General features: G+C 51.4%; 15 protein-coding genes across 15 annotated transcripts; 7 read left to right on the top strand and 8 right to left on the bottom strand.

Annotated features, from left to right (window-relative positions):
* Positions 1 to 358: 358 nt before the first annotated feature.
* Positions 359 to 1498, top strand: ASPWEDRAFT_169781 (peroxidase family protein; the record flags this gene model as incomplete). Its single annotated transcript, XM_040830515.1, has 7 exons — positions 359 to 478; positions 520 to 647; positions 694 to 716; positions 761 to 927; positions 971 to 1193; positions 1237 to 1370; positions 1415 to 1498. 7 exons carry the CDS (start codon positions 359 to 361, stop codon positions 1496 to 1498), a joined length of 879 nt encoding a protein of 292 aa, XP_040693633.1.
* Positions 1499 to 1539: 41 nt separating this feature from the next.
* On the bottom strand, positions 1540 to 2463 carry ASPWEDRAFT_169780 (DUF3632 domain-containing protein; the record flags this gene model as incomplete). The annotated part of the gene is made up of 2 exons (XM_040830514.1): positions 1540 to 2081; positions 2127 to 2463. 2 exons carry the CDS (start codon positions 2461 to 2463, stop codon positions 1540 to 1542), a joined length of 879 nt encoding a protein of 292 aa, XP_040693632.1.
* A 974-nt stretch (positions 2464 to 3437) lies between these two features.
* Positions 3438 to 4222, top strand: ASPWEDRAFT_25743 (uncharacterized protein; the record flags this gene model as incomplete). Its single annotated transcript, XM_040832771.1, has 2 exons — positions 3438 to 3936; positions 3987 to 4222. The coding sequence occupies 2 exons, from the start codon at positions 3438 to 3440 to the stop codon at positions 4220 to 4222; spliced, it is 735 nt and encodes a 244-aa protein (XP_040693631.1).
* Positions 4223 to 5031: 809 nt separating this feature from the next.
* On the top strand, positions 5032 to 6504 carry ASPWEDRAFT_169778 (glutathione synthetase; the record flags this gene model as incomplete). Its single annotated transcript, XM_040830513.1, has 1 exon — positions 5032 to 6504. One exon carries the CDS (start codon positions 5032 to 5034, stop codon positions 6502 to 6504), a length of 1473 nt encoding a protein of 490 aa, XP_040693630.1.
* A 411-nt stretch (positions 6505 to 6915) lies between these two features.
* Positions 6916 to 8671, top strand: ASPWEDRAFT_49798 (DUF3176 domain-containing protein; the record flags this gene model as incomplete). Its single annotated transcript, XM_040837333.1, has 2 exons — positions 6916 to 7349; positions 7402 to 8671. 2 exons carry the CDS (start codon positions 6916 to 6918, stop codon positions 8669 to 8671), a joined length of 1704 nt encoding a protein of 567 aa, XP_040693629.1.
* Positions 8672 to 8727: 56 nt separating this feature from the next.
* Positions 8728 to 9582, bottom strand: ASPWEDRAFT_169776 (uncharacterized protein; the record flags this gene model as incomplete). Its single annotated transcript, XM_040830512.1, has 1 exon — positions 8728 to 9582. The coding sequence occupies one exon, from the start codon at positions 9580 to 9582 to the stop codon at positions 8728 to 8730; it is 855 nt and encodes a 284-aa protein (XP_040693628.1).
* A 174-nt stretch (positions 9583 to 9756) lies between these two features.
* On the bottom strand, positions 9757 to 10304 carry ASPWEDRAFT_169775 (uncharacterized protein; the record flags this gene model as incomplete). Its single annotated transcript, XM_040830511.1, has 2 exons — positions 9757 to 10124; positions 10178 to 10304. The coding sequence occupies 2 exons, from the start codon at positions 10302 to 10304 to the stop codon at positions 9757 to 9759; spliced, it is 495 nt and encodes a 164-aa protein (XP_040693627.1).
* Positions 10305 to 11380: 1076 nt separating this feature from the next.
* Positions 11381 to 11906, top strand: ASPWEDRAFT_25738 (Rieske (2Fe-2S) protein; the record flags this gene model as incomplete). The annotated part of the gene is made up of 2 exons (XM_040832770.1): positions 11381 to 11620; positions 11664 to 11906. The coding sequence occupies 2 exons, from the start codon at positions 11381 to 11383 to the stop codon at positions 11904 to 11906; spliced, it is 483 nt and encodes a 160-aa protein (XP_040693626.1).
* A 561-nt stretch (positions 11907 to 12467) lies between these two features.
* Positions 12468 to 13979, bottom strand: ASPWEDRAFT_105168 (mannitol dehydrogenase family protein; the record flags this gene model as incomplete). The annotated part of the gene is made up of 1 exon (XM_040827703.1): positions 12468 to 13979. One exon carries the CDS (start codon positions 13977 to 13979, stop codon positions 12468 to 12470), a length of 1512 nt encoding a protein of 503 aa, XP_040693625.1.
* Positions 13980 to 14992: 1013 nt separating this feature from the next.
* ASPWEDRAFT_106434 (uncharacterized protein) lies at positions 14993 to 16008 on the bottom strand (the record flags this gene model as incomplete). The annotated part of the gene is made up of 3 exons (XM_040827809.1): positions 14993 to 15280; positions 15326 to 15520; positions 15562 to 16008. Coding segments are annotated over 3 exons (930 nt in total), but the record flags the coding sequence as incomplete, so codon positions are not given.
* A 307-nt stretch (positions 16009 to 16315) lies between these two features.
* On the bottom strand, positions 16316 to 17204 carry ASPWEDRAFT_49792 (oxidoreductase, short-chain dehydrogenase/reductase family; the record flags this gene model as incomplete). Its single annotated transcript, XM_040837332.1, has 3 exons — positions 16316 to 16545; positions 16593 to 16936; positions 16990 to 17204. The coding sequence occupies 3 exons, from the start codon at positions 17202 to 17204 to the stop codon at positions 16316 to 16318; spliced, it is 789 nt and encodes a 262-aa protein (XP_040693623.1).
* On the bottom strand, positions 17036 to 19195 carry ASPWEDRAFT_37820 (cytochrome P450). Its single transcript, XM_040834760.1, has 3 exons — positions 18743 to 19195; positions 18078 to 18695; positions 17036 to 18032 (listed from the first exon to the last, which is right to left on the bottom strand). The coding sequence occupies exons 1-3, from the start codon at positions 18825 to 18827 to the stop codon at positions 17377 to 17379; spliced, it is 1359 nt and encodes a 452-aa protein (XP_040693622.1). The 5' UTR covers positions 18828 to 19195; the 3' UTR covers positions 17036 to 17376.
* Positions 19196 to 19343: 148 nt separating this feature from the next.
* Positions 19344 to 20650, top strand: ASPWEDRAFT_104218 (acyl-CoA desaturase; the record flags this gene model as incomplete). The annotated part of the gene is made up of 2 exons (XM_040827630.1): positions 19344 to 19584; positions 19629 to 20650. 2 exons carry the CDS (start codon positions 19344 to 19346, stop codon positions 20648 to 20650), a joined length of 1263 nt encoding a protein of 420 aa, XP_040693621.1.
* Positions 20651 to 21247: 597 nt separating this feature from the next.
* ASPWEDRAFT_37817 (uncharacterized protein) lies at positions 21248 to 22845 on the top strand. The gene is made up of 3 exons (XM_040834759.1): positions 21248 to 21962; positions 22006 to 22466; positions 22512 to 22845. Exons 1-3 carry the CDS (start codon positions 21266 to 21268, stop codon positions 22578 to 22580), a joined length of 1227 nt encoding a protein of 408 aa, XP_040693620.1. The 5' UTR covers positions 21248 to 21265; the 3' UTR covers positions 22581 to 22845.
* On the bottom strand, positions 22628 to 24440 carry ASPWEDRAFT_103612 (uncharacterized protein; the record flags this gene model as incomplete). Its single annotated transcript, XM_040827579.1, has 7 exons — positions 22628 to 22852; positions 22904 to 23211; positions 23261 to 23420; positions 23465 to 23566; positions 23609 to 23973; positions 24016 to 24239; positions 24286 to 24440. 7 exons carry the CDS (start codon positions 24438 to 24440, stop codon positions 22628 to 22630), a joined length of 1539 nt encoding a protein of 512 aa, XP_040693619.1.
* Positions 24441 to 25119: the final 679 nt, after the last annotated feature.

Raw genomic sequence — 25119 nt, 5'->3', positions numbered from 1 at the left:
AGTCCACAGTGAACAGAATGAGCCATTGACTGTAAGCGGTTAGCATGAGAGACCGTTTGCCAGAACACACGTAGTCTGACCCACTAATATGCAGTACAGCATCACTTCCTTCCTGTTTTGGAAATTTGAATATACTGGGCCCACAGTGACAGGTTATAGTAAGCTGTGGCAGCCAACGAGAACATGTCAAAGCTAAATGACAGCCTTTTGGAATTGGCTATAGCGCCTAGGGAATCACTGCTATCACTATCACAAGAGCTGTTTGCTCTTAGTCTCTTCTTCGCCCACTTTCTTAGTTCTCTTATATCCCGATTGCATACGTGAACATGAAACTGCGTCTTCCACTCTGATCATTGCAATGCTCGTCTTCTTGAAAACCATTTTAAACCTTCTGGTCCGGCTTATAACCTGGCTGGTCAGGCTCCTCCTCTTTCTCCTGGCAGCCTTACTACTGCAGCTTGTCGACTTGCTCTATGCTGTAAGTACTCCCACTTTTACATCGCCTATCTAACGAGATAGTTTGTGAACCTCTTCCTCTCCTCTCGTCTTCCTGGCAATGTCATATCCCCTGGGCATCCGGGTCACTCGGGCATCTGGCCTGAATATATCGCTCCGACCAAGGAGGACTCTCGATCGCCGTGTCCTGGGTATGTTTCCCAGTCCAATAATAGATTCTTCTCCTAACAAAAACAGTTTGAATAGCCTCGCCAACCACGGTAAAGCCATCTCCCTTGATGTCTATTCCGTCTAATGCGATCAGGAATCCTCCCTCGAAACGGCCGCAACATCGACTACAAACACATAATCCATGCTATCCAGCATGCATACAACCTCTCACCGACTCTCGCCAAACAACTCACCGCTGCTGCCGTACAACTGGATCAAGGACGGGGTTGGATCAATCTGCATGATCTAAATGCTTTGAATGTGAGTGCAACAACGGATATCTTGATGTATACTAAGACTTCAGGTTGTCCAACACGATGCTTCATTTACCCGTCCTGATATCGCCTTTTGCCCTGATCAGAGCTATCCACATGCGGATCTAGTCGATAGATTCCTTGCCCACGCGTCGAATGACAAATCTCTCTCTTGCAAGGACATTTCGTATTACTCTGGCCTGCGTCGAGCCGAATGCAAACGCGCCAATGGCCAGTACTCGTTGACCTGGAGTTTTCTGCATGAATTCTTCGGTATGTTTTCTGTCTTTCCAGCAGTGCATTGCTAATCTAATAGGCTCCGGTAACAACGCACTAATATACTCCATCTTTGGCGGAAATGTCAAGGATTTAAAAATATGGCTTGGTGAAGAGAGATTCCCTGATGGATGGGAACCCAAGAATCGAGAGACATTGGGCCATACTATCATAGTATGTCTGTCTTCATATGCTACGATCTATACTGACTGGCGTAGCAAGCACAAATCACCTCTCTTGCGATCGAATTCAATGTCAATGAGAAACAGAAACTTCGTGGAGATCTTGCAAAAGGGAAATAACCATTCATATCATGTCACATACTCTATCATAGTCATAACGCTTATTCCTGCTCAATCCTGCTCATCTCCTCTGCTGTCTCCTTTGCAATCCTTCGGGTCTTTCGATCCAGTGCAGTCACACCGGCAATCCATTCGAACCTCTCTTTCCAGAATGCCCATCGTTCCTTTGACCAGCCTGGAGGCTTCCCTGTCCACTTGGTAGTAATGATCGTTACTTCTCTCCCCAGCGACCCTTCCATGTTATAAATCTCTTTGCCACAGTACTTGATCCACTGTGCTGCGGCGGGCGCATTGGCGTTGAGAGTTCTGATATCCATTTCCTCCATGAAGCGATCTCGCCTCTGGCAGTATTCCTCCTCCTCATCATCTTCAAAGTCCTCGAGATCTTCATCAATGTCTGGGTGGTGGTATACCTCCCATTGGGCTCTTTCTAGCGCTCTTCTCAAGATCTGACCACCACGGACAAGCTGACGGCCAGAAGTTGGGAGACCCCGATTGTGCAACTTGGCTGTAAAAGCGTTGACGTTTACCCAGCCTTGACGCGATACGTTGGGCTCAGGATCAGAGAAAGGGCGATCAACATCTGTCGAGTCAGCTTTGCATTGTCACTCGTCATCAGAAGACTTACAGTCAAAGGCAAACTCGGTCATGTATTCATTAAATCCCGCCAGTTGATTGATCTCCCCTGTTGGGTCAGGCAGGGTTTCGAGTGCAACAATAAAGTCTACAAATCGATCATTCTGCTCTGTGTATTTCCTAATCAAAGCGAATAGCAGACCATGGAAAGCACCAGGGTAGGGATGTGATTGTGTTCCCTCAATGAATCCGGACACGCTCTGTCTGGCGACGTCCTCTGCTGGGGTGGAAGTTGTCACGAGTGACTTGAGAGCCAAAACCAGCTCTGTGGGTGGAGGGTATTTGGGATTGACGCTGGCTGCGACGTACGTATCGTATTCAATATCCATGGTGTGGAAGATAATTCAGAGTAACTGATAATGCAATGTTCTTGATCAGTAAACACAGATGCAATGGTGACTTATACGAAGAACAGAGATAAATGTCACTTGACGAGGGGCTGAGCTGGGCTGTGTTGGTTCTGGCCATTCTCTGATAGGGCCAGAATATCACACCAAGCCTGTTGGAGCAAGGCTTGATCGGTAAATCCGGTAATGATCGACCGTACGTCAATTATCATTGGTTAGGTATAAATATCTCCACCTCACACAGCCTATCAGAAATGGCCCCCATGTTGGCTGTGCAGAGCTTGAATTGCTTCAAGTTACAGACTTGGGGGCTGGGGCTGTTCTTCAAAGTGGACTATTTTGGGCCGCAGAAAGTCTGCAGGACAGCCTTATTGGGGGCTGAATAAGTTTTCTTCCTTCTGTGAGATGTTTATGTGAGTGGGTATGGAGAACCTTGTTAGGTCTGTAGATGATGTTCAACTGTATTATACCAAACACATCAATATTCCTGGAATCATTCAATTGAGTCTATTCAAATATGAATTCCCTATAGTTACTTGTACATATAATCCTTATTCTTAGTATTACCACTCAGCATTCTATAGATGCCCCGTACTTCTTGCTTCCATTCCATTCCAGCAATCGCCAGTGGCTCCATACGAGCGATCGACATGGGGCCATTTTCTCAACCACTTTCAATGCCACAGAAGCACTGACCAGAAGGACAGAAATAGCTTCACTTCTTGACTTCTATACTGTTTCTTGATGGGGCTATGTTGGATACGGTTTTGGCCCCTTTGGCTGCAGAATCTTGGATTCAGAGCACCAAAATGAGATGAAGTCAGGTATAAAGAGGTCGTCGAAACTCGCCATATTCTCTATCCATCAACACAGTCAATCAATCAATCAATCCTCCATCTATCGATCCATTCTCCCTTCCATCTCATTATCTCTATCAAGCATCTGCTCTCATCACAATGCCTTCCCTCCGCAACGTCGCTCTCAACACCCTTCTGGCCTTTGCCATGTCCAATGTTGCCAATGCCTACCCTGCCCAGTCTCGCGATGTCAAGCCTGTTGATATCAATATCGAGAAGCCTGACTGGCCTGAATACAATGTCAATGTCGATTTCGATGACCACTATCACCCCAACGTTGAGATCGAAAAGGTCGACAAGCGTGGTATCAAGGACGACGACGACAAGCACTCCAACGTTCATATCGAGAAGCCCGATTGGCCTGAATACAACGTCACTGTCACCTTTGACGATAACTACCGCCCCGATGTCGAGATCGAAAAGGTCGACAAGCGTGGCAAGAAGCCGGATGGCCTGAGCATTGACAAAGAGCCCAGTGGAAGCTTCGCCTGTCCTGCCACCGACCGATACTCGGCCACGACATACACTGCCAACCAGGCCAAGCTTGCCTTTGTCGCAGGAGCCAAATATGCCTACGATGGCAAGCAAGTCGGGCACGGTTAGTTACCATCACATTGATCAATCGATATTTCTACTAACGACGCACAGGAAACTACCCCCATATCTATGGCAACCGCGAGGATCTGCCTTTCAACTGCGGCAGGGCTACTGCCGAGTTTGTCATTGACCGAAACGACCCTGGTGAGGCCTACGACGGTGCCGACACCCGCGACCAGCCTGACCGTGTCGTCTTCGAGTGGAACGAGAAGAGGAGCGTTGCCAAGTTCTGCGGAATCATGCGCCATGGCAACAACAATGGTGACTTTGTTCTCTGCGGTAACTAGATATGATCTGTTTCTTTCCTAGCATGTTTCTGTGAATACCCTATCTGGTTTGCATTTGTTTATTTTGGTGTACTTGAGCGATTTCAATTGATCTACTTCATCTTATACTATATTCCATCGTATCTTGCTCATTCAGATCTGAATATTCAATCCCCCTAAACGCATTCCCAATAGTCTTAAAGAGGACGATAAGAGAGTATTTCAGAACTTCAGCTCGAGAATGCTGCAATGATAACAAGATCGAAGCAGCGCAGGAGACTTGCTCTCGCATCCTTTTTCAGTTTTGATTGTAGATATTCGGTTAGAACAAGTCTAGATCCTTTCTAATCCGTTTTTTTTAAGATATATATATATATATCTTAGTATATAGCCCATCGCTAAGCGGTTATATATTTCCAACCATTCTGTATTCATGCATTTTCACCACCAACATTGTACTACTTGATGAAAACATTGGAAAATATATAAAAGAAGATGGCTTGCTGCAATAATTGAATATAGACTGGAAGTGTAAAAATTCATACGAACAAAAAGAGATGAAAAGGGCGAGAATCGAACCCCCGGCTGTAGAAATAGAGAGCAAAAAGAAACGACTGGGCTATAATAGCACAATAATAGTAGTGACCTACTATGATATATATAGCATTCTGTTGACACATGTAATAAAGCAATTATCTTGATATTTTCCATAATCAACTTTTGGACAGCTAGAAGTAAAATTAATAATAAGGCTGAATACGAGGTTGGAGGACAGCCAGGTTATTTATTTCCATTGAACTGCAAAGTGTAAACAACCACATCCGCACACCATGTCCGACTCGACAGAACAGCCAGAATATCCCCCCGAACTGTCCGAAGAACAGGGCCTCTTCTTGACCTCGCAGATTCTCGACTGGCAGATCAACCATGGCTCCTTGCTGAAACGCGTGCAGACCCAAACCGACCACAGCGTCTTGTCCCATCCGATCGGCGTGACTGTCTTTCCCACGCTGTTCCCCCGGGCGCAGTTCCATCGCGCGCTGGAGCTGCAGTCCATCTACAACGAGCTGTACTGCGCGGTCGCTCAAGACGAGCAGTGGATCTTTGAGGCTATTCAAGATCTCCTGCCCATCGATCCCCTGGCTGCTGTGTTGTGGAATGTCCACCAGCAGGTCCAGAAAGCGGGGTATTCCCAGCCCGTTTCTGCTGGCATTTTTCGGTCGGATTATATGCTTCATGCAGATCGCCCATCTGATTTATTGAGGAACCCTGAAGTATCTCTGAAACAAGTCGAATTCAACACGTTTTCATGTGCGGGAGGATCCCACGCAGACAAAGTCGTCAAGATGCACCGTTATCTTGCCCGGACGGGGGCATACGAAGACAGCGTACAACTGTCTGCCCTTCCACAGAATGACAATATCGAGCAGCTCGCAGACTGTCTTGCAGCTGCTCATACGGCCTATGGGGGGAAGTCAGACACGGCAGTGTTGTTTATTGTGCAGCCCAACAATTTCAACATTGCCGACGAAAGACCGATCGAGTATGCCTTGTGGAATCGAGAGCAGCCCGTTCCAGCATATCGACTGGACTTTGGCGATGTGCTTGAATGCACTTCTTTGGCAGGCACTGGCGAACTGCTTTTTCATCCTCCATGGCTCTCCAAGACGGTGGAGATTTCTGTTGTCTACATGCGTGCTGGATATGAAGCACACGAATATGACGAGACTGGAATCGCAGCCCGCGTGCGACTGGAAGCATCGCTGGCCATCAAATGTCCGTCTCTTCTGGCTCATATCTGCACTTTCAAGAAGATCCAGCATGCTCTGACAGGTGCTGGTGTTCTCGAGCGGTTTATTTCAGAAGAAAAGGCTGCGTTTATCCGGTCTACATTTGTCAAGATGTATTCTCTGAATGAATCAGATGCTCGTCGTCTTGCTACTGATCCGATACTCTCAAAGGACTACATTCTGAAACCCTCTTTAGAAGGAGGAGGACACAATGTGTTTGGCGATGCTATTCCAGATTTCCTCGCATCGATCCCCGAGTCCAGCTGGGGTGCGTATATTCTGATGGAACGCATTCCATCGCCATTAGTGATGAATGTCCTACTTTCCTCTCTAGGAATCGATTCCGGCGAGGTCATCTCCGAGCTGGGCATATTCGGAACGTGTCTCTGGAAACAGGGCGAGATGCTGCAGAATTCCGTCGCAGGATGGTCGTTCAAGACGAAGCATGAAGATGTCGACGAGATGAACGTGGTCAAGGGCTATGGATGTTTTGACACGCCGTTATTAATTTAATCGAAAGGTAAATAGTCTTATACTACAAACCCAATTTTGAGACTGGGTATCAATTTCTTCACGATCTTCACGGTAATTACCTTCTGCTTCCCTCCGGATTGCCCAAACCAACTCAATTCCCGGCCGATCGCGCTGATCTTCTCCTGACTAGCTGTTCTAACAGTGCGGCTAAACTTCATCGAGCATTGATTGTCGCATGTCTCACTTGCTTCTCCAGTTGTACAGCTTCTTCCAGGCTTATCCGGCCCTAGTTTCACTTGTTCGTCGCCAGCTCAGCTGAAGAAATTCGCCTCTGTCTTCATATCTTTTCGTGTTCCTTTTTCTCGCTGTTTTTATATCAACTCGTCTCATTACTCTCATTTAACCTCATCCTCATCTTGTTCTCGAGAGACTACATGTCTCATTCGCATCATGAGCGACAAAAATCAATATGAACTCAACTACTCGGCGCAGGACCCACCGTCCTCACAGCCTCAGACATTGTCCGCGCCAGAGCAGATGCTACTGCAGAGCCAAACCACTGGATTCTGGGGTTCACACTGGACCCTTGAGATCCTCAGTTGTCTCACTGCCGTGGCTGCGCTCGTCGGCATCATCGCCGTGCTGTATGTCTTTGATGGCCAGCTCGTCCCCGACTGGCCGTATGGCATCACTCTCAACGCCCTGATTTCACTCTTGACAACGGCCATGAAGGCGGCCATGGCCTTTCACATCACGGAAGCTTTGTCGCAGTTGAAATGGTCGTGGTTCAACCGGGGGAACAAACTCAGCGATCTGGCGCTGCTGGACTCGGCCAGTCGCGGTGCCATCGGGGCTGGGCTGGTTCTGTTCCGCTTTATGCCTCGGTAAGATATCGTGAAATCCACAGTGGGATGGTCCATCGACTAACCGAGCCAGCCACCTCGTCACCTTTGGATGCTTCATCTTTGTCGTCGCTGCGGCCATTGCCCCGTTTGTGCAGCAGGTCATCACCACCGATTTACGACCGGTGCATGCGCCCGAGCTGTCCACCATCCAGACCTGTAACACGAGTCTGTATACCGACTATGACGAAGGTGCTGGGCCGGGGATGAACATCCTGCCGTTGACCAGCATGGGCGCTGTGTATACGGGCATCTTCCAGAGCCAGAGCCCGAACAGCAACGCCGTGACGATGGACTGCCCGACGGGGAACTGCACGTTTGCGCCGTATCAGTCGCTGGGCGTATGCAGCAAATGCGCCAACATCACCAGCCATCTCGAGAAGAACGTGTCGCATTCGTACATGACGACGTACAACTACAAGCTGCCCAACAACTTCACCTTTGAGACCTCCATCAACATGATGTATCTCATGAACGCCACGACCTCGGCGGAACTGATCGAGCTGGATGTCCAGGGACTGCCGTTGGCCCTCAACTTCACGGCCATTTCGGCGGCTGGATACGGCGTGCCTCCGCAGGTCAGCGCGACCGAATGCGCTCTCTATTTCTGCGTCGACACTTACAATACGACGGTCAACAATGGCAAGTTCAATGAGCAACTGCTGTCGTCGGGCACCTCGGGCAACTATTCGGCCATGTCGATCTTGGGGAATGTCGGCATGACGCCGGATACCTGCTATGTGAACGGCACCAAGCACGATAATCCGGATGACTGCACGTACAATGTCAACGCGTTCAGCATCATGGCCCTGAAGAACACCGTCATGCCCATGTTCAACGGCAATGGATCGCTGTTTGTCAGCAATCGCCCCTCCTGGTCGCACAACACCCTCGAGTCGGCCTACGGCCTGTACGGCAACTATACCGACATCAACAACATGTTCAAGTCGCTTTCATCCGCTCTCACCACCAACGCCCGATCGAAAGTCTGCAAATCGACCGTCGAGGGCGTCACCTGGACGGTGCAGTCCTTTGTGCGCGTGCGATGGCTGTGGATGATTCTGCCCATTGCCATGGTCGTGCTGAGTATCTTCTTCCTCATCATCACGGTCGTCCACACCAGACACCAGTATATCTGGAAGTCATCCCCGCTGGCTCTGCTCTTCTCCAATCTCAGCGTGGAAGGACCGCATGGCGTCCACTCCAGCCCGAATCTGAGTGGAATGGAAGATGCATCGAAGAAGATGAATGTGTGGCTGGAGGCAACGCCGGGGGGTGTTGTGCTCAAGGGGATTCCCAAATAACCTATCATAATGTGTACCATATTGTTATTAGCGTTGCATATACACGAACTTAATGTCTATTCTCTATACAACACATCTGTCCGGACTGTATATTTGACTCCTCGGAACACATCGTCGCCGCCATGGAACAGATTGCGCTGCTGGAAGATCAAGACTGAGCCGGTCTTGGGAAACACGCGCACTGCATCGGTGGCATCGTATCCATCTGTAAATGACGTTGCTCCTCCCAGCAGCTCTCCATCTTCATATACTTCATCGCTCTCTTCATCCTGCCCAACCTCCTCCAGATCAATCTCTCCATCCTCCGCAAACAGCCCATTCTTCCGTTCTGCCTTTTCAATCTCCTTCTCCAACTCCTCGATATCCTGCTCGCCACTCCCATTCAGATACAGATGGATCGTATACAACGACCGCTCCCCATCCGGCGTCACGTACGATCCATCCCAATGCGGTCGGAAATACTCTCCTCCCTCATATCGCAGAAACCGAAACCGCTCATTCAACCGGCTGACCTGAACGACTTCACCCCGTTTCGCCGGCCCGCGACCGGTGACAAGGGGCTGATTCTGAATCTGCTGAATCCCACACTGTTCGATAAACGGCCGTAGACGATGTAAGATCCGGTCCGCCAGATCGGGAGAATCCCAAATGATGCGCCCGCAGTTGCGCGTGTCGACCTCCATCACTTCCTTTCCATTGCCGGCGTTGACTTTGGCGCGGGCCCAGTTGGTTGGGTTTTGAGTGTTGGCGAGATGGAGTAATTGGGTGCATTCGTCTGGTGTCATGAAGTTGTCGATGACTGCAGCGAAGTGGTCCTTGTAGGCGGGGATGGGAGGAGTGGTGGTTTGGAAATCCAGGATGCGGAGGGAGGCATTTGGGGCTTCCCGGAGGAAGTTATCTGGGATAGACATGGTGTATTCTGTGTTGCTATTATGATAGTTGATGTTGATATTCTGATACATGGGAGGTTATATAGTATTGTATGACTCATCGGGTGCTGGTGCCTAGTGGCTTATAAGATGCAGCAAGGCTATGCAATTATTATGTGATAGAGTAGTGTAAACTAGTTATATACAACGATACGCTTAGCAGCCCTTGCACTCCTTGACCCAGAGGTTGCAAGCAGCGTACTCGGAGCTGTGGGCACCGTACCAGTAGAGCTCCTTGGAGACCGCATCGCCGTAGCCGTCAATGGCAAAGTAGGCGTTGCCGTCGTGGGTGAAGTAGCCGTCCTCGTTGACGCCGAACTTGTTCATGCTGCCGTTCTCGGGGATCGCAGCCGAGTGGGGGACGGTGAGGCCGACGGGGGAGACGCTGTTCTCGACGATGTACAGGTTCTGGAAGGCCGTGGGCACGGCGTCCTTGCCGGTGAAGCTGACCATGCCGTTGGATCCAGAGCGGAGGATGAGGATCTCGGTGGTGTTGGTGACGTCGCCGCCAACCCAAGCGTGGCCTGATGTAGCTATTAGTATCGGGATAGCTATATAAAGGGGACGAGGAACATACTGCCGTCAGTGAGGACAGTCTTGCCACCGTCAGCGACGAGAGTGAAAGCAGCCGGGAGAGAGGCAGGGACGGCAGCAGCGCTGATGACGCCGACGAGGCCGGAGAGGGCAGCAATGGAGAACTTCATTTTGAGAGTAGAAGAGTAGAACGAATGGAGAGTATAGAGATTAGAGTAGATGGAGTAGATGGAGAACGAGTGATGATGAGAATGATGAGGATGAGGAAGAGGATGGACAGCCTTATATACCCCAGACCCTGAGTAGGCTGAATGAATAATCTGATCTGGATATCCGGTATCCTGCATCAAGTGGAGCAGCATCAGAGACCAAAATTGAGCGGCCGTTGGGCCGGATCTATTGACAGCTTGACTGCCGATCCGCTGCGGTAATGAAACATGTCTTAGAACCCCTCTCTTACCTAACAGTTATTCTATTCATATATTTCTTATATTTACTCATATATCATATAGAGAGTGTCTACTGTAGCCTACTCTATACATGCTGTACATATGTAGACTTGAGTGTGTAGAATTGATGATAACTGCATCGTACCAAGGAACGATCGATCTATTCTTAGATTTCCAGAATCTTCGGTGCAAATGCCCAATCGAGATTGTCCGAGAGTGCCCTACATAGTACCCCTATTGCTTCGGCATCTTCCATTTTCTATCCGAGACATTCTCCAACTATTTACTAATAGTTGTCTCCATTTTGATGTCCAAGGTAATTACCCCATCAGCCGGTTCATCTTATTGATTCATCCTTCAGCTGTGATGCCCCTTATAGAGACCAATCAGCTGTTTATCCGTGAAACAGGATTCACTTCGGCAATGGTCCGGGGTAGAATATGCTTAATGCCTTGATTTAGATAGTGGAGATATTCAGCCACTTCTACAGCAATGGTACTGTAGGCAATAATTGAGGTCATGACATCAAATATCTTTCATCGGGGAATCTCCGGTCTTCCCTTTTGGGACGGAGTTGCCGGTACATACTGGACTGAATGAACCGTGGTAACTAACCTGAAGGTTGAATAAATCTGGATGAATAGTGTGTAAACTTTGATAGAGCATCTGATAATTGAGGAATAGTCACGTGAGGGTGCAGAATAGACACGCGGGGCAGTATAGCGGGGTGTCTCTACGGCCCCCCGTAGTGGGGCAGAGACAGCGTCACTCGCGATAGAAGAAATCCTTTGCCAGCAATGAACTTTTTCGGCTTCAGACAGCCTTCTCGCGGCGGCTGGCAACGGGTTGGTCTGGCGTCGGCCTTCCCCGACATAAGCGCCGATGAATCTCTCATCACACCGAGCTGCAAAGCCTTCACAATCCCCAAGACCAACGGGCCGGAAGCCCCGGTCGAAGCAGACATTGACCAACCGGGGGAGTTGAAAGACCAGGTCCTCGTGTTCAAATACAAGGGGAAGATCCACGCCATTGACCATGTAAGTCGTCTGACTCCGTCCTGGGATCCCGCTGACTGTCCAGCAATGTCCTCACTCGGCCTTCCCCCTGTCCCGGGGCAGTCTCTTCGACATTGAAGACTTTGGCATCACGCTCAGCGCCGGCGTCACGTGTCCCAAGCACGACTGGTCCTTTGACATCCACTCGGGCCAGGGCGACCGAGGCAACTACAAGCTCAAGGTCTGGGAGGTGCAGCTGCGGGACACGACGACGGATTCCGAGCCCGACCAGGAGATCTGGGTGAGACGCAAGCAGCGAATCGGTTGACCGAGACTTACACTCGCAAGCGTATAGCCGAAATATGCCGTGCTGATGCCGTCCTCGGTAAAGCTTGGCTGACAGTCTTGTCTTCTGGACACTTGTAGTGGTGTCGGAATAGATTAAGCAGACGACAGTTCTGCTGGACTCGGTCAGTCTTAAGATGGAGGATACAACGATTGTTATGAATCATGCATAAATGGCGCAGAGATAGAGCCAGTTTACACAATGTTAAATGCCAGCAAAATAAAAAATAAAAATACAAGTCATACGGAATAGAAGGTGAAGTGTTACATCTTGGAGTGAGTTAAATTATGATCAACCCGAGTAAGAAAAAATTAATCAATTCAACCGAAATTCCGTTAATTAAGCTAAAGGCCCAAGCCTTATCCATAAATCAAACCCGCCGTGGCTTGAGGTGAATGTGCAAAAGAGATAATTAGGGAATTTTGTCTATCATCATCTATGTGCTTTTCTCGTAAATCACTCCCTCATAACGCATGCAAACCAAAAAAAAACATAAACCCGCTCGCAGTACCTTTTTTCGCTAAACCAAAAGCGCCCAACCAATTAGTTGTAAACATACTTGGGAAGGGTCTTGAGGATGCCATCCCGGGCAATGTCCTCCATCGCGGTGGTGACCTCCTGGAGGAAGCGCTTGTCGCTCCGCAAGTCGTCACCGAACAGGTTCTTGATCTGGAGCAGCTCGCTCGGGCTGGTGCCTCCGGCACGAGCCTTGGCCTGGAGCTCCTCGCGCATCGGGTCGTCGACCTTGAAGGTCTGGCCGCTGTCGTCGACACCGTTGACGTAGCGGAACCAAGCGGCCGCGACGAAGCAGAGGCGACGGAATGGACCAGTCACCCAGATGGCCTCGGCAATCGACGGCATGATGAACTGGGGGATCTTGCCAGATGCGTTGAGGCAGATACGGGGCAGCTGATCCATGATGGTGGGGTTGGAGAAGCGCTCCATGAGCGTCTTGCAGTACTCGTCAATGTCGACGCCCGGGATGTGAGGCAGCAGCGGCTTCACCTCCTCCTGCATCATCTGCCACACGAACTTGTTGAACTCGGGGTGAGCCATGACTTCGTGGACGTATTGGAAGCCGGCAAGCTGACCGGGGTAGCCGATGGCCGAGTGGCTACCGTTGAGCAGACGCAGCTTGTGCTTCTCAAACTCTTCGACCGCGTGGACATCCTTGACCAGCTGGACACCGGCCTTGTCGAAGGCAGGGCGACCGTCAGAGAACTTGTCCTCGATCACCCACTGCATGAAAGGCTCTGTGACAACGGGCCATGAATCCTCAATGGCAAAGATCTCGGCCAGCGCCGTCTTGTCGGCGGGGGATGTCTGGGGGGTGATGCGGTCGACCATGGCGTTGGGGAAGGCGCCCTTTTCGGCAATCCACTTGGCGATCTCGGGGTTCCGCAGACGGGCGAACGACTCGAGCATGTGGCGGGTGATGGAACCGTTCTTCTGCATGTTGTCACACGACATGACGGTGAAGGGGTTGAGGCCTTGCTGGTGGCGGCGAGCCAGGGCCGCGTAGAGGAAGCCAAAGGTGGTGCGGGGGGTCTTCTCGTTGGCCGGGTCGAGGTCGAACTGGATGTCGGGGTGCTCGCTCTGCAGCTCGTGCGAGTTCTCGTTGTAGTAGTAGCCGCTCTCGGTGATGGTGAGCGACACAATGTGGGTATCGGGGTGGGCCATCTTGGCGATGACCGCCTCCCGGTCGTCGGGGGCAAAGAGGTAGGAGTTGATGCTGCCAACAACGTGGGCGACGCTGCCCTTGGCCGAGCGCTCAATGACCGTGTAGAGGTGGTCTTGCGATCTCAGGGCGTCGCGCATGGCGGCATCAAAGGGCTGCAGGCCAACACCGCAGATGGCATAGTCGGTCACGCCGTGGTTCTGCATCAGCTGGTCGACGTAGACCGCCAGATGAGCTCTGTGGAAGCCACCGACTCCAACATGGACGATGCCCTCCTTGACGGCGCCATCGCGCTGGTAGGTCGGCACCCGGGTTTCGCCCTGGCTGGACGCGGAAATCTGCGCGAGATTGTTGTTGGTAAGCTTGAGGGGAGCCATTGTGAGAGATGAGAGATGGATGAGAGGAAGAAAGAAGAAAAGGAGAGGCGACAGCGAGGACAGGAGGTTTTGAATGACCGCGAACAGCTTGCAGGTGGCACTCACCGCCGGTTTTGACTGCTGATATCACCGTGGGGTAAAAATACGGGTTACTGTGGAGTAGTGGCTGGCCATTCTATGGAAGAGTCGATAATTCATTGAATTTGCCACGTAGTGGAGCAGACCGGTTGGATCTCCTCCGGGCTAGAGGACGATGGGGAAGCTCAATGGCTGGAGAAGTGGGCAATTGCATTGACGCGACTATCCCAGAAGCAGTATTTTGGATGCGAGAGAACAGAACAGAAAAAAAGAAAAAGCAAAGAAAAGCAAAGAAAGCGTCTGGAAGCGCCGTAAGCAGCGCCGGCCGCATTGGGCAAATTAAGCGAACCCACACAGAACACACGCTAGGCCGTATTGGGCATCCCTGGATTACATCATCTTGATCGCATTTTCTACTGGATCCAGTATTCATCTCATGCCTTGTTCGATTACATAGTCATTATCCTCCGATGGAATAATAATATATCTCAGTCTGATGCATCGAAGAGTCTGGAACATTCCGGATCATCCGGAATGCTGATCTTGCGCGAATATTCGCACAACCCCTCGAGTTCAGCCGTATAGGTACAGTTGATATGATATTATGATCTCCGTTGAATAATAGAATGGTACCCTCCGTCTACCAGATTTTTCGATCCAGGGATAAAGCTCTTCCTTTCGGTGCATAACCACCGTCGACTCCTGGATTACCGTCAAGGTGGCTCCCACGTGCTATCCAGCTGTCCTACCGTATTGAGTTCTGCGATCCGTGTGTCTGCATACCGCAGAGTTTGGCCGGTGACGTCTTGGAAGCGAAGCTCAGTGCTCTTAGATATTCATATTCGCTGGCATGTCTGAGTTGCATAGATGATTTGTTAGACGGCTATAAATAACATATCTTCTATTTATATCATTCAGAACAAATAATATTATATCTAATCTAGCGACAACCGACGATTCGGAAAAGAATACACCGCCGATGGCGACCGAGCATCTTCCAGGCTATATGCCTCCTTTTTCCCCTTGAAAAAGAGCGGTTTCAGCCCGTGGCCAAAGTTCAGCATGCAGCGAATGCCCCAGGCAAAGGTGATGACGCTAAAGGTCAAGCCCGTAAAGGCAAAGAGCAGCATCATGTCTTTGCCCGTCGTGTTGCTGAGCCACGGATCGAGATACAGGGCGACGATGCGACTGACCAGGTAGGCGACCATTCCCAGATGGCAGAGCTATTCCATTAGACCACTGTCGAGGAGATAGATCAAGAAACTTACAATGACCGCAGCCATTCCGATTCGGAATTCCAGTCGCACAAAGTAGACTCCAGAGACGAGGATCATCAGAGAAAAGGGAACCAGAGCCAGGGTGAGAGAGTACTCCGGCTCTTGAAAGTGCACATCGATGAGGTCGTACTGCAAGATGAAGCCGAGGATAAAGTAAAAGTCCAGTTTGGAAAACACCAGATAGATCTGCGGGTCAGCTTGGCTTTCTCATCGAGGCAGCCACTCACTTCATATGCCAGATATCGTGCTCGGGTGTCGGATCCCGCGTGGATGTGAAGATAGATCGCCCAGGCAAACTCCTTGTGCAGCTGGCAGGCCAACGGCCACATGGCCAGCGTCGACAGCCCGATCACGATGGGATTCACCAGCAAGGCCGGCTGCACGCGGGCCCAGACATCGACGGAGAGATCCACGAGGGGATCAAAGTTGACATCACGCGCGGTGGCCAGGAGATGGATGGTGTGGTGCATCTGCATATACTGCATCCCCGAGAAGATCAAGCAGCACACATTGCTGATGCAGACGGCAAACAGCAGAATGTTGTTCTTGTGGTAGATGGCATCGACGGAGAGAAACAGCTCGTACAGACTGCCGATGATGAAGATGGCCACATAGACGGGGGCTGTATACGAGGCCGGCACTTGGGTGACGGTGGGCCGCACCCAGGCCTGCCAGAAGGAGAGAATGAGGCTATTCGGGTCAGCTGGAGCAGCGACACGAGGGAGACACCCACACTTCAAGGGAGGTGACCAGAATCGCCTGGACGAGCAGCACCAGGAAGAAAAGCCATTCGCTGCGTGTTTGGAATTTGTACATTCTTACATTCTTTGGTCGGGTCGGGGAGGTGAGGTTGGACTGCGGTCGGTGGTTATAGGAATAGGGGGAAGAGTCGGTGGAGTCGCACAGCGGTGTTCCCATTTTTCAGTCTCTGATCTGTCATTCTTTTATTCTTATTTATTCTACTGTAGATCTCATTCTATTCTATTTTGCGCTACAACTAGATCTGCTCCTGTCTCGCATCATCTGCGCCATGTTGGTGAAAATCATCCGTCGCTGGTCGACGATCTCATTAAACACTGCTTCCGGGCCACACGATCCGATGATGATCTGGTCGCGGCCGGAAACAATTCCCTCAAAGGCCCGAGTCGTGAAAATATCCAGTGGCATTCCCAGACTGCGTCCTGCATCGCCCATGTAGTCGTGCAGTTCGGCTGTTCTGTTAGTCTGTCTCTGTATCTCGGTATACTCGTGCACTCACTCTGAACCGGCGGAGGAGACACTTCCACCACTTTGATATTCGTCTCTCGCAGCTGCTCTCTCAGACACAGAGTGAAGACATTCAGCGCTGCCTTGGACGCTGAATAGGCAGACAGCCTGGCCGCTGGCACAATGGCCAGGTTGGATCCGGTGAAGATGATGCCGGTCGGGGTTTGTCGCTGCGTGAAAGACGGCAAAAAGGCATGGACGAGATCGACGAAGCTGGAGAAATTGACATTGATCTGGTGATGGAATTGCTGCAGATCGAATGCTGGATTGCCCACGTCGTCTGGACTTTGTATGCCGGCGTTGAGGAAGAGGCAGTCGATGTCGGAGTGCATGAGGCTATACAGCATCAATATATACACAACTATATCTATCCAGCGGATATGACTCACTCTCTGGCAAAAGCAGGAATTTTCTCTCGCTCTGCCATGTCAAATGCCACTCCTCGTGCCTTGTCATCGCCATGTTTCTGGACAAACTCGTCCAATCTGTCTTGACGACGCCCGACCGCAGTCACTTTGACGCCGGCTTCCACCAGACGGTCAGCCATGGCCCGACCGATGCCGGCAGTGGCTCCGATCAGGAGGACGTGTTTGTACGGAAACATTGGACTGATGTATTCTAATGATTGATTTTGATTGTCGTCACTATTTACTGCGTACTTCTACTTCTTTATAAGTATCTACAGTATGGACATAAAGCCGACCGGTGACCGGATATCTCCGCCTCAACTCCGTCAGATTAAGTTTATATGATATGAGATTAGTTACTACCGCATTCTACACCCTTTCCCTCAGCTGGATCATGGGCCCCTCGCGATGCGGCGTCATCCGGTCAATCACCTGGAACTCCAGTGGATTTGTCCGGCCCTGCACCGCAAATGGACTGCCTGCTCCCACCTTGCCTGCTGGTCCGGCCGCGGCTTGAAAGTCGTATTTGCAGATCAGCGAGGCCACACACATCATGATCTCCATCTCAGCCAGAGGCCGTCCGATACACGCTCTCGATCCAGTGCCAAACGGGACAAATGCCTGCTCGGCCGCGGCCACCTGCGACGCGCTGCTCATCAGAGTGCCGCCGTCGACCAGCCAGCGCTCGGGGATGAACTCGTACGGCCGGGGATAGTATTCCTCATTGTGCAGCGTCGCGTACATGGCCACGCCACAGCCATAGCCCTCGGGGACCTCGACGCCGTCGACGACCGCGCCTCCTTTGCCAGCGACACGCCATTGCGCCGAGCCGGCGGGGGGCGAGATGCGGCAGGATTCGATGATACACGCGTGCAGATAGCGGCATTGCCGGATGCCTTCCAGAGAGATGTGCTCGACGGAGGGGAACATGCTGCGGACCTCTCCAGCCAGTTTGGCGTAGGCATGGGGATAGCGGGTCAGGTAGAAGATGGTGGCCGACATGGCGCTGGCAGTGCTGTCCAGACCTGAGACAGTTAGACATGATCATCACACCCAGAGAGGAGACTCACCAGCAGAAGACATGAGGATGCACTCTGCTTCGATCTGCTTGCGGCCAATGTTGGATCCCTGCCGGGCCTTTTCGCTCGTCATAAGGGCGTAGATGTCCTGGCCGGAAGTGATGGCCCCTTCACGCTTCTTGATCGCCTTGCGGATGGTGTTGATATTGCGTCGTCCAGCAGCCGTGGGACCGGGGATTAAGAGCTTGTCCAACCGGCCCAGAGCCAGGTACGGCATGTGCAGCAGGACAATGGACTTCATGTTGGCCGTGGTCACATCATGCACGACATGACGGTACTCCGATCCCTCGATGGCACCAAAGTCAATACCAAACGTGAGGAACAACGCCAGATCCAGCGCCAGATAGCTGCACCAGTCGCCGACGTTGATCGGGGCGCCCCAGCCACTGGCATTCGGAGTCGGACGGATGGCCTCGAGGAACAGACCGGTATAGTGCTGGATCTTGGGCGCAAAGGCCTGGATGGCACCGGCGGTAAAGGCAGCACCGACGAGACGACGACGCTGGGCGTGGTCTTTCTTGTCGACAAAGGTGAAGGTGTTGTGGAATTCCTTGCCGGCGCTGTCAAGGATGGGGTCTTTGGAGAAGTTGCGGCCGATGGGGTAGATGTCTATACGGTTAGTACCATAGGATACCGATAGATACAGAAAGACACACCCTTGGCGGCACTGGAGCTTTGGAACATGACATGGTTGGGTCCATAGCGAACCACGGGGCCATACTTCTGATGGCATCGCCACATGTCCAGATGCACATCTCCTATCCAGGCATAGTAGGCCGGCCGTGCCTGCGTGAACTTGGCCAGGAAAGGGCCGGGATATTTGGCAAACGGATGGAAGAAGACTTGATAGATGCAGTATGCGACGGTCTGATGGTCAGTATCAGGGTGTCGAACCAGAGAGAGAACATACCAGCACCAAGGCTGCGGCTGCCAGAGAGAGAAACATGCTGATGAGGATGGGATGCTGGACGGAGGAGCTGGTGGTGCCAATTTATATTGCGTGGAACTGGTCTGATTCATGCAATATCCAGCGATCGCAGCTGGCCATTGAAGCGAGAAGCGATAGTAGGATGCAAGGGCGATGCAGCCCCAAGGGATGTGACAACTCAGAAGTATCCGGGCGAGATGCATCTGATATCAAATCAACCGATCGGATGCAATGCAGTCTGCGAATCGTCAGTATAAATGTACATCCTCCAGCTCGTCTAGATCACTATCATCATCACCACCATCACCATCCATCATATTTCGTCCGCCATGGCCACTCAGACGGTTGTCGAACCGACCAAGTCCATCGGACAGGTTGAAAAAGTGCACATCAGCGATCTGCCCATAACCCGCCAGAACTGGCATCGGCATCTGCACTGGCTCAACATAACCGTTCTGGTCTTCATTCCTCTGTATGGCTTCTTTGAAGCCACAAGAACTCCGTTGTATCTCCCGACTGCCCTCTGGGCGGTGCTGTACTATGCCTTTACCGGTTTGGGCATCACCGCGGGTAGGTCATCCTGTGGTATAACTAGATCTATACTGACAGTCTAGGATACCACCGTCTCTGGGCGCACAATTCGTATACAGCCACCACCCCATTGCGCCTCTTTCTCGCTCTGATGGGTGGCGGTGCTGGCGAAGGCTCCATCCGCTGGTGGGCTCGAGACCACCGGGCTCATCACCGGTATACCGACACCGATCAAGACCCGTACTCGGTCAAGAAGGGACTGGCGTATTCGCACATGGGCTGGCTGGTCCTGAAGCAGAATCCCAAGCGCATTGGGCGTGCGGACATCGCAGACCTCAACCAGGACGCGCTCGTCATGTGGCAGCACCGCAACTACCCGCTGCTGATAGTGGTGATGACGCTGCTGTTTCCCACCGCCGTCAGTGGGCTGGGATGGGGCGATTGGAAGGGCGGCTTCATCTACGCGGGCATCATCCGCACGTTCTTCGTCAACCAGGCGACGTTTTGCGTCAACTCACTCGCGCACTGGCTGGGCGATCAGCCGTTTGATGACCGCAACTCGCCGCGAGACCATATGATCACGGCCCTTCTGGCGTGTGGCGAAGGATATCACAACTTCCACCATGGCTTTCCGTCCGACTACCGCAACGCCATCAAGTGGTGGCAGTACGACCCGACCAAATGGTTCATCTGGACCTGCTGCCAGCTGGGCCTGGCGTACGACCGCAAGACCTTTTCCGACAAGGACATTGAAAAGTGTCGCCTGCAGCAGCGGCAGAAGATGCTGGATGGGGAGAAGGAAGGGCTGGACTGGGGCGTGCCGATTGAGCAGCTGCCCGTCGTCCGGTGGACGGAGTTTGTCCAGCAGAGCCGAGAAGGGAAGCGGGCGTTGATCGTGATAGCTGGCGTGGTGCACGATGTGACGGACTTTGTGGCTCAGCATCCCGGAGGCGAGGCGATGATCAAGAGTGCGATTGGCAAGGATGCAACGGGCATGTTCAAGGGAGGCGTGTATAACCACACGCGCCAGGCACAGAACCTGCTGGCGACGATGAGAGTGGGCGTCATCTACGGGGGCTGCGAGGTGGAGATCTGGAAGCAGTAGATCGGATGGATCGAATGAATGTACTAGTCTGTCGATCGTATGCATGATGCGATAATTGAATGCACACGCCATAGGCTATTTAACTTATACTCGCCTCGCAGTAGCGGTGAAGACAAACAGAGCAACGCTTGGGGATTTTCAGGGATTATCGATATGCAAGCGTTAGGGGATGTGATCCATCATATTGCATCGCTAATATAGTTTACACTTTACAGCCCCTCTCGGCACTCTGGCAAGCAGAATCACCATGGAGAGCCAGAACGATGCATCGCATGTCTCGGGCGCCCGGCTGTATAGCATCGTGGGTGCGGTCATGATTGGCGCCTTTCTCATGGCGCTGGATGTCAGCATCATTGCGACGGTTGTCCTTGAGTATTCCAACTATAAATCATCCCCGCTGATTCATGATTCCAGGCCATCCCCTCCATCCTCAGTGCCTTTCATTCGTCCACCGAAATCGGCTGGTATGGCGCGGCGTATTCCCTCACGCTGTGTGCGCTGCAGCCTCTCAGCGGCCGCATGGCGACTATCTTCCCCTTGCGATGGACATATCAGGTCAGCCTGCTCATCTTCCTCGTTGGCTCTGTCGTCTCTGGGGCGGCAACCTCGTCGAAAATGTTCATCATCGGCCGGGCCATCTCCGGCATGGGCGGGAGTGGCATTTCGACCAGTGGCCTGTCCATTGTGGCTTCGGTGACGCCTCTTCCCAAGCGTCCGCTGCTATCTGGTCTCGTGCTGTCTATGTTTGGCATTGGCACGGTGGTTGCTCCTATCCTCGGCGGCGCCATCACCGAAAAAGCATCGTGGAGATGGTGTTTCTACATCAACCTGCCTATTGGCGCCGTGACCATCGTAGCCTTGCTGCTCTTCATGAAGAATCCGCAGACAAAGCCTGGACCATCTGACGGAATACCGTGGTATCAAAAGCTGGATCTGATCGGCTGCATCATCTTCCTGGCCTCGGTGACGATGACGCTGATGGCGCTGGAATGGGGCGGCAATCAGCACGCGTGGGATTCCTCGGTGATTATCGGTTTGTTCGTCGGTGCTGGCGCTGGCTTTGGCGTGTTTCTGGCGTATGAAAAACATCTGGGCGAGCGGGCGATGATTCCATTCTGCCACATGGTGCAGCGATCGACGCTGCTCAGCATCGCGTATGCCTTTTGTCTGTTTGCCACGTCTGTCGTGCCCATCTACTATCTCCCTGAATGGTTCCAGGTCGTGCAGGGCGTGTCGCCGCTGGAAAGTGGTGTGCGAATGCTGCCCTCCGTGCTATCCCAAGTGGTTGGAGTGGGTGTTTCTGGAGGACTAGGTATGTCTATACACCGCATACAGTACGGAGACTGACTGAACAGCCAAAATGATCCGATACTACAATCCCATCTTCTTCGCAGGCTCCATCATGCTCGCCACCGCCGTCGGTCTCTACACCACCTTTACCGTCTCCTCCACCCCGGATTCACACTGGCTGGGCTTTCAGATCCTGCAAGGCATGGGCGTAGGCCTCGGCAGTCAGATGCCGCTGTTGATGGTGCAGACTATCCTCGAACCTACGCCGAAGCATATCCCCATGGGCATTGCGTTGGTCATGTTCGGGCAGTTCTTTGGCAGCTCCATATCACAGGGCATTTCGGGCTCCATCTTTCAGAATCAACTCATCAGCCAGTTGGAGAACCATGCCGGGTTGAATCCAGCGCAGGTGCATCAGTTGCTGTCGGCAGGGAGTTCGAGATTGCAGCAGAATGCGCACAATGCTTTCCCCCAGCTGGTCCCGTTGGTCCTAGAGGCGTATAACCATGCTGTCACTGGTGTTTTTGTACGTCTTCTATCCCTTCATCTGTATAGATGCTAACTACTGCAGTGGGTGCCATTGACTGCATCTATCATGGGCTTCATCGCAGCGCTGGGAATAGAGTGGATTCAGCTCTAGATCATATATATCTTCGTATCCAATCAAAGATAATAATAAGCTATATGCTATCTCTTGATTTTATACCGCGACACTTGCGATCCATCGCTGAGTTCGACAGCCACCAGCTCCAGTCTATACCGGAATAGCCATGGCAGCAGTACGAATCGACCGACATAATAGACAACTCCAAGAGACAGAATGGCCAGAGCGACCACAGGAGACAGGTAGTATGGAAGACTTGTACTTCCTTTTCCATTTGGTGGGGGGATAAAGGGCATCACCAGGAGGAACTGTCATATCATATTAGAACAGACACAGATAGTGGCAGAGAGAGAACTCACGATATTCCCAGCCAGATAAAATCCCAGCACAGCCCAGGGAACAGTAAACCCAGAATAAAACTCTCCATCCGTCAATCGCAGCTTGATCAAGCCAATCGTCACCAGCGTCAAGAGAAACACGGTCGGATACGAGGACAGACTGATGATAAAGTTGAACGCATCGCCAGCCGGCGGAGCACAGATGAAGAGAATCGTCACTCCGAGATGGATTGCAAGCGCCCAGAGAGGCGTTTTGAATGGACGGTTCTGCATGACGAGATTCGGGAATGGCGTGATGCCGTCTTTGGCCATTTCTTGGATGACGCGGGCTGTTCAGTTAGTATCACCCAGTATCCAAGAGGATGTGAAGTTACATACGAACGGTAAAGGCAATGCCGAGCAGATGGCCAATAGCTGAAATGGCCACCAGAGCAGGCAGTGCTTTTGTCGCTGCAGATTCACCAAAGACATTGTTGAACAGCGAGGCTGCGATGGTGAGGTCGGAACTGAGGAATTCCTCGCGAGAGACAGCGGCAAACTGACTTGTTAGTGCAAACATACAGACAGTAGCAGGATACATACATAGGCAATGTTGGCGAGAAGATACAAGACTGTAATGCTTCCCATGGCCGTGGGAAGAGCAATGCGCAGTGCTCGTTTGGGGTTTTTTACTTCCGACAGAACCTATACAGTCAGCATATACAGTATAAATGAGTAGAGACATACCATGTTCAGATTATCATAGCCCTGGAAAGAAAAAATGGCATCCAACAGGGCGTTCCCAATGTTATACCCACTGTTAGACGTCCCCTTGAATGAAGTAGCGATGTCCAGATTATGCGGATTCGGGACTCGTAAATGCCCTCCTAACGCGGCAAATCCAGTGCACACAATGAATAAGAGTGTGAATAGCTTCACTGCACTGAGAACATCCTGCAGTCCTCGTCCCACGCGAGGAGCGACAGTGTGGATGCCAACTGCAAACCCAGACGCTGCAATCGCCAGTCCACGCAATTTCCACGTGGTCGATTCAACTCCAGCTGCTTGAAGAAGATACGACGAGGAGGTGATGGCATTGCTGGCGGATACCTCTGTTTAATTAGATATGCCGATAAAACAAGGGAGAGACGTACGAAGAAAAACGCAGTAGAACAGATAGACACAAGTCATGAGCAGACTGGGCGAGAACGACCGCTCGAGATAGACCTTGATGCCGCCAGAACGGGGCAGACTGGAGCCAAATTCCAGCATCACTAGAGCGCCACAGGTGGAAATGATACCGGCGATAACCCAGAGAATAAGAGCCATTCCAGGACTGCCGCTGAGTTTGAAGATGGAGGAGGGTGTCGAGAAGATTCTATCAATTAGACAGATATTTAGATATTCAGATATAGAAGACATACCCAGCACCAACAATCTTGTTGACAATCAGGGAAATGGCCCCGAATACCCCAATCTGTCGTTCCTGGAGAACATGCGCTTCATTGACGTGGAGAGAATTATCGGATTCATCCTTGTTCGAGTCGTAGACAGTAACTGCCTGGTCTTTGGAAGACATTTTGCTGTTAGATAGACGTTGTGATGTTGATATTATATATAATATGTATAATCTGGTGCAATCTTAGCTGTGATGATGTGATGGCGTTCTGGCTACTCATTTTGGCAGTTGATGACGCCTTACTATGCGGGTTGTGATTGGCCGATATCGATATATCAACACGATGGATGGCGTGATGACCAGGATCAACAGCATCATTATACGAGAAGGCCATTATATCTCCACAAAGGATGCAAAGAAGGTCTCGACGGACTTGACATCGTCCACTTTTCCAATATAGGCAACGTGCTGGTCGCAGCCGAAGTAACAGCTGTCGATGGCACTGTCACACTGCATTATGGCAAACACGCGACATGTCAAACGGTCGGACGATGACTAGTACTTGCATAAACTCAACCTTAGTCCGTAGTGATAATGGATCAGATATGTTGTTGCCAATTTACTCATCGCGCTCATTCGATAGTATCATCGAACACAGAACACAAACTTGACCCTGGGAAACAGTAAGGCTATGCGATTCTGGGATGTTACACGGCATGAAGCATCATTTGGGATTAGAATTGATGTACGGTAAGTTGTAAACCCATCTTAAGTTTGAAGCTATACTTTTAAAGTCCCTCGCCTTACATAAATCCTCTTACCTGGTAAAGCGGAGAAATGAACGTGATATGATCCTGAA

The sequence above is a fragment of the Aspergillus wentii genome (assembly GCF_001890725.1).
Source record: "Aspergillus wentii DTO 134E9 unplaced genomic scaffold ASPWEscaffold_2, whole genome shotgun sequence".
Taxonomy (NCBI): Eukaryota; Fungi; Ascomycota; class Eurotiomycetes; order Eurotiales; family Aspergillaceae; genus Aspergillus; species Aspergillus wentii.
This window is presented reverse-complemented; position numbering and strand designations above follow the sequence as displayed.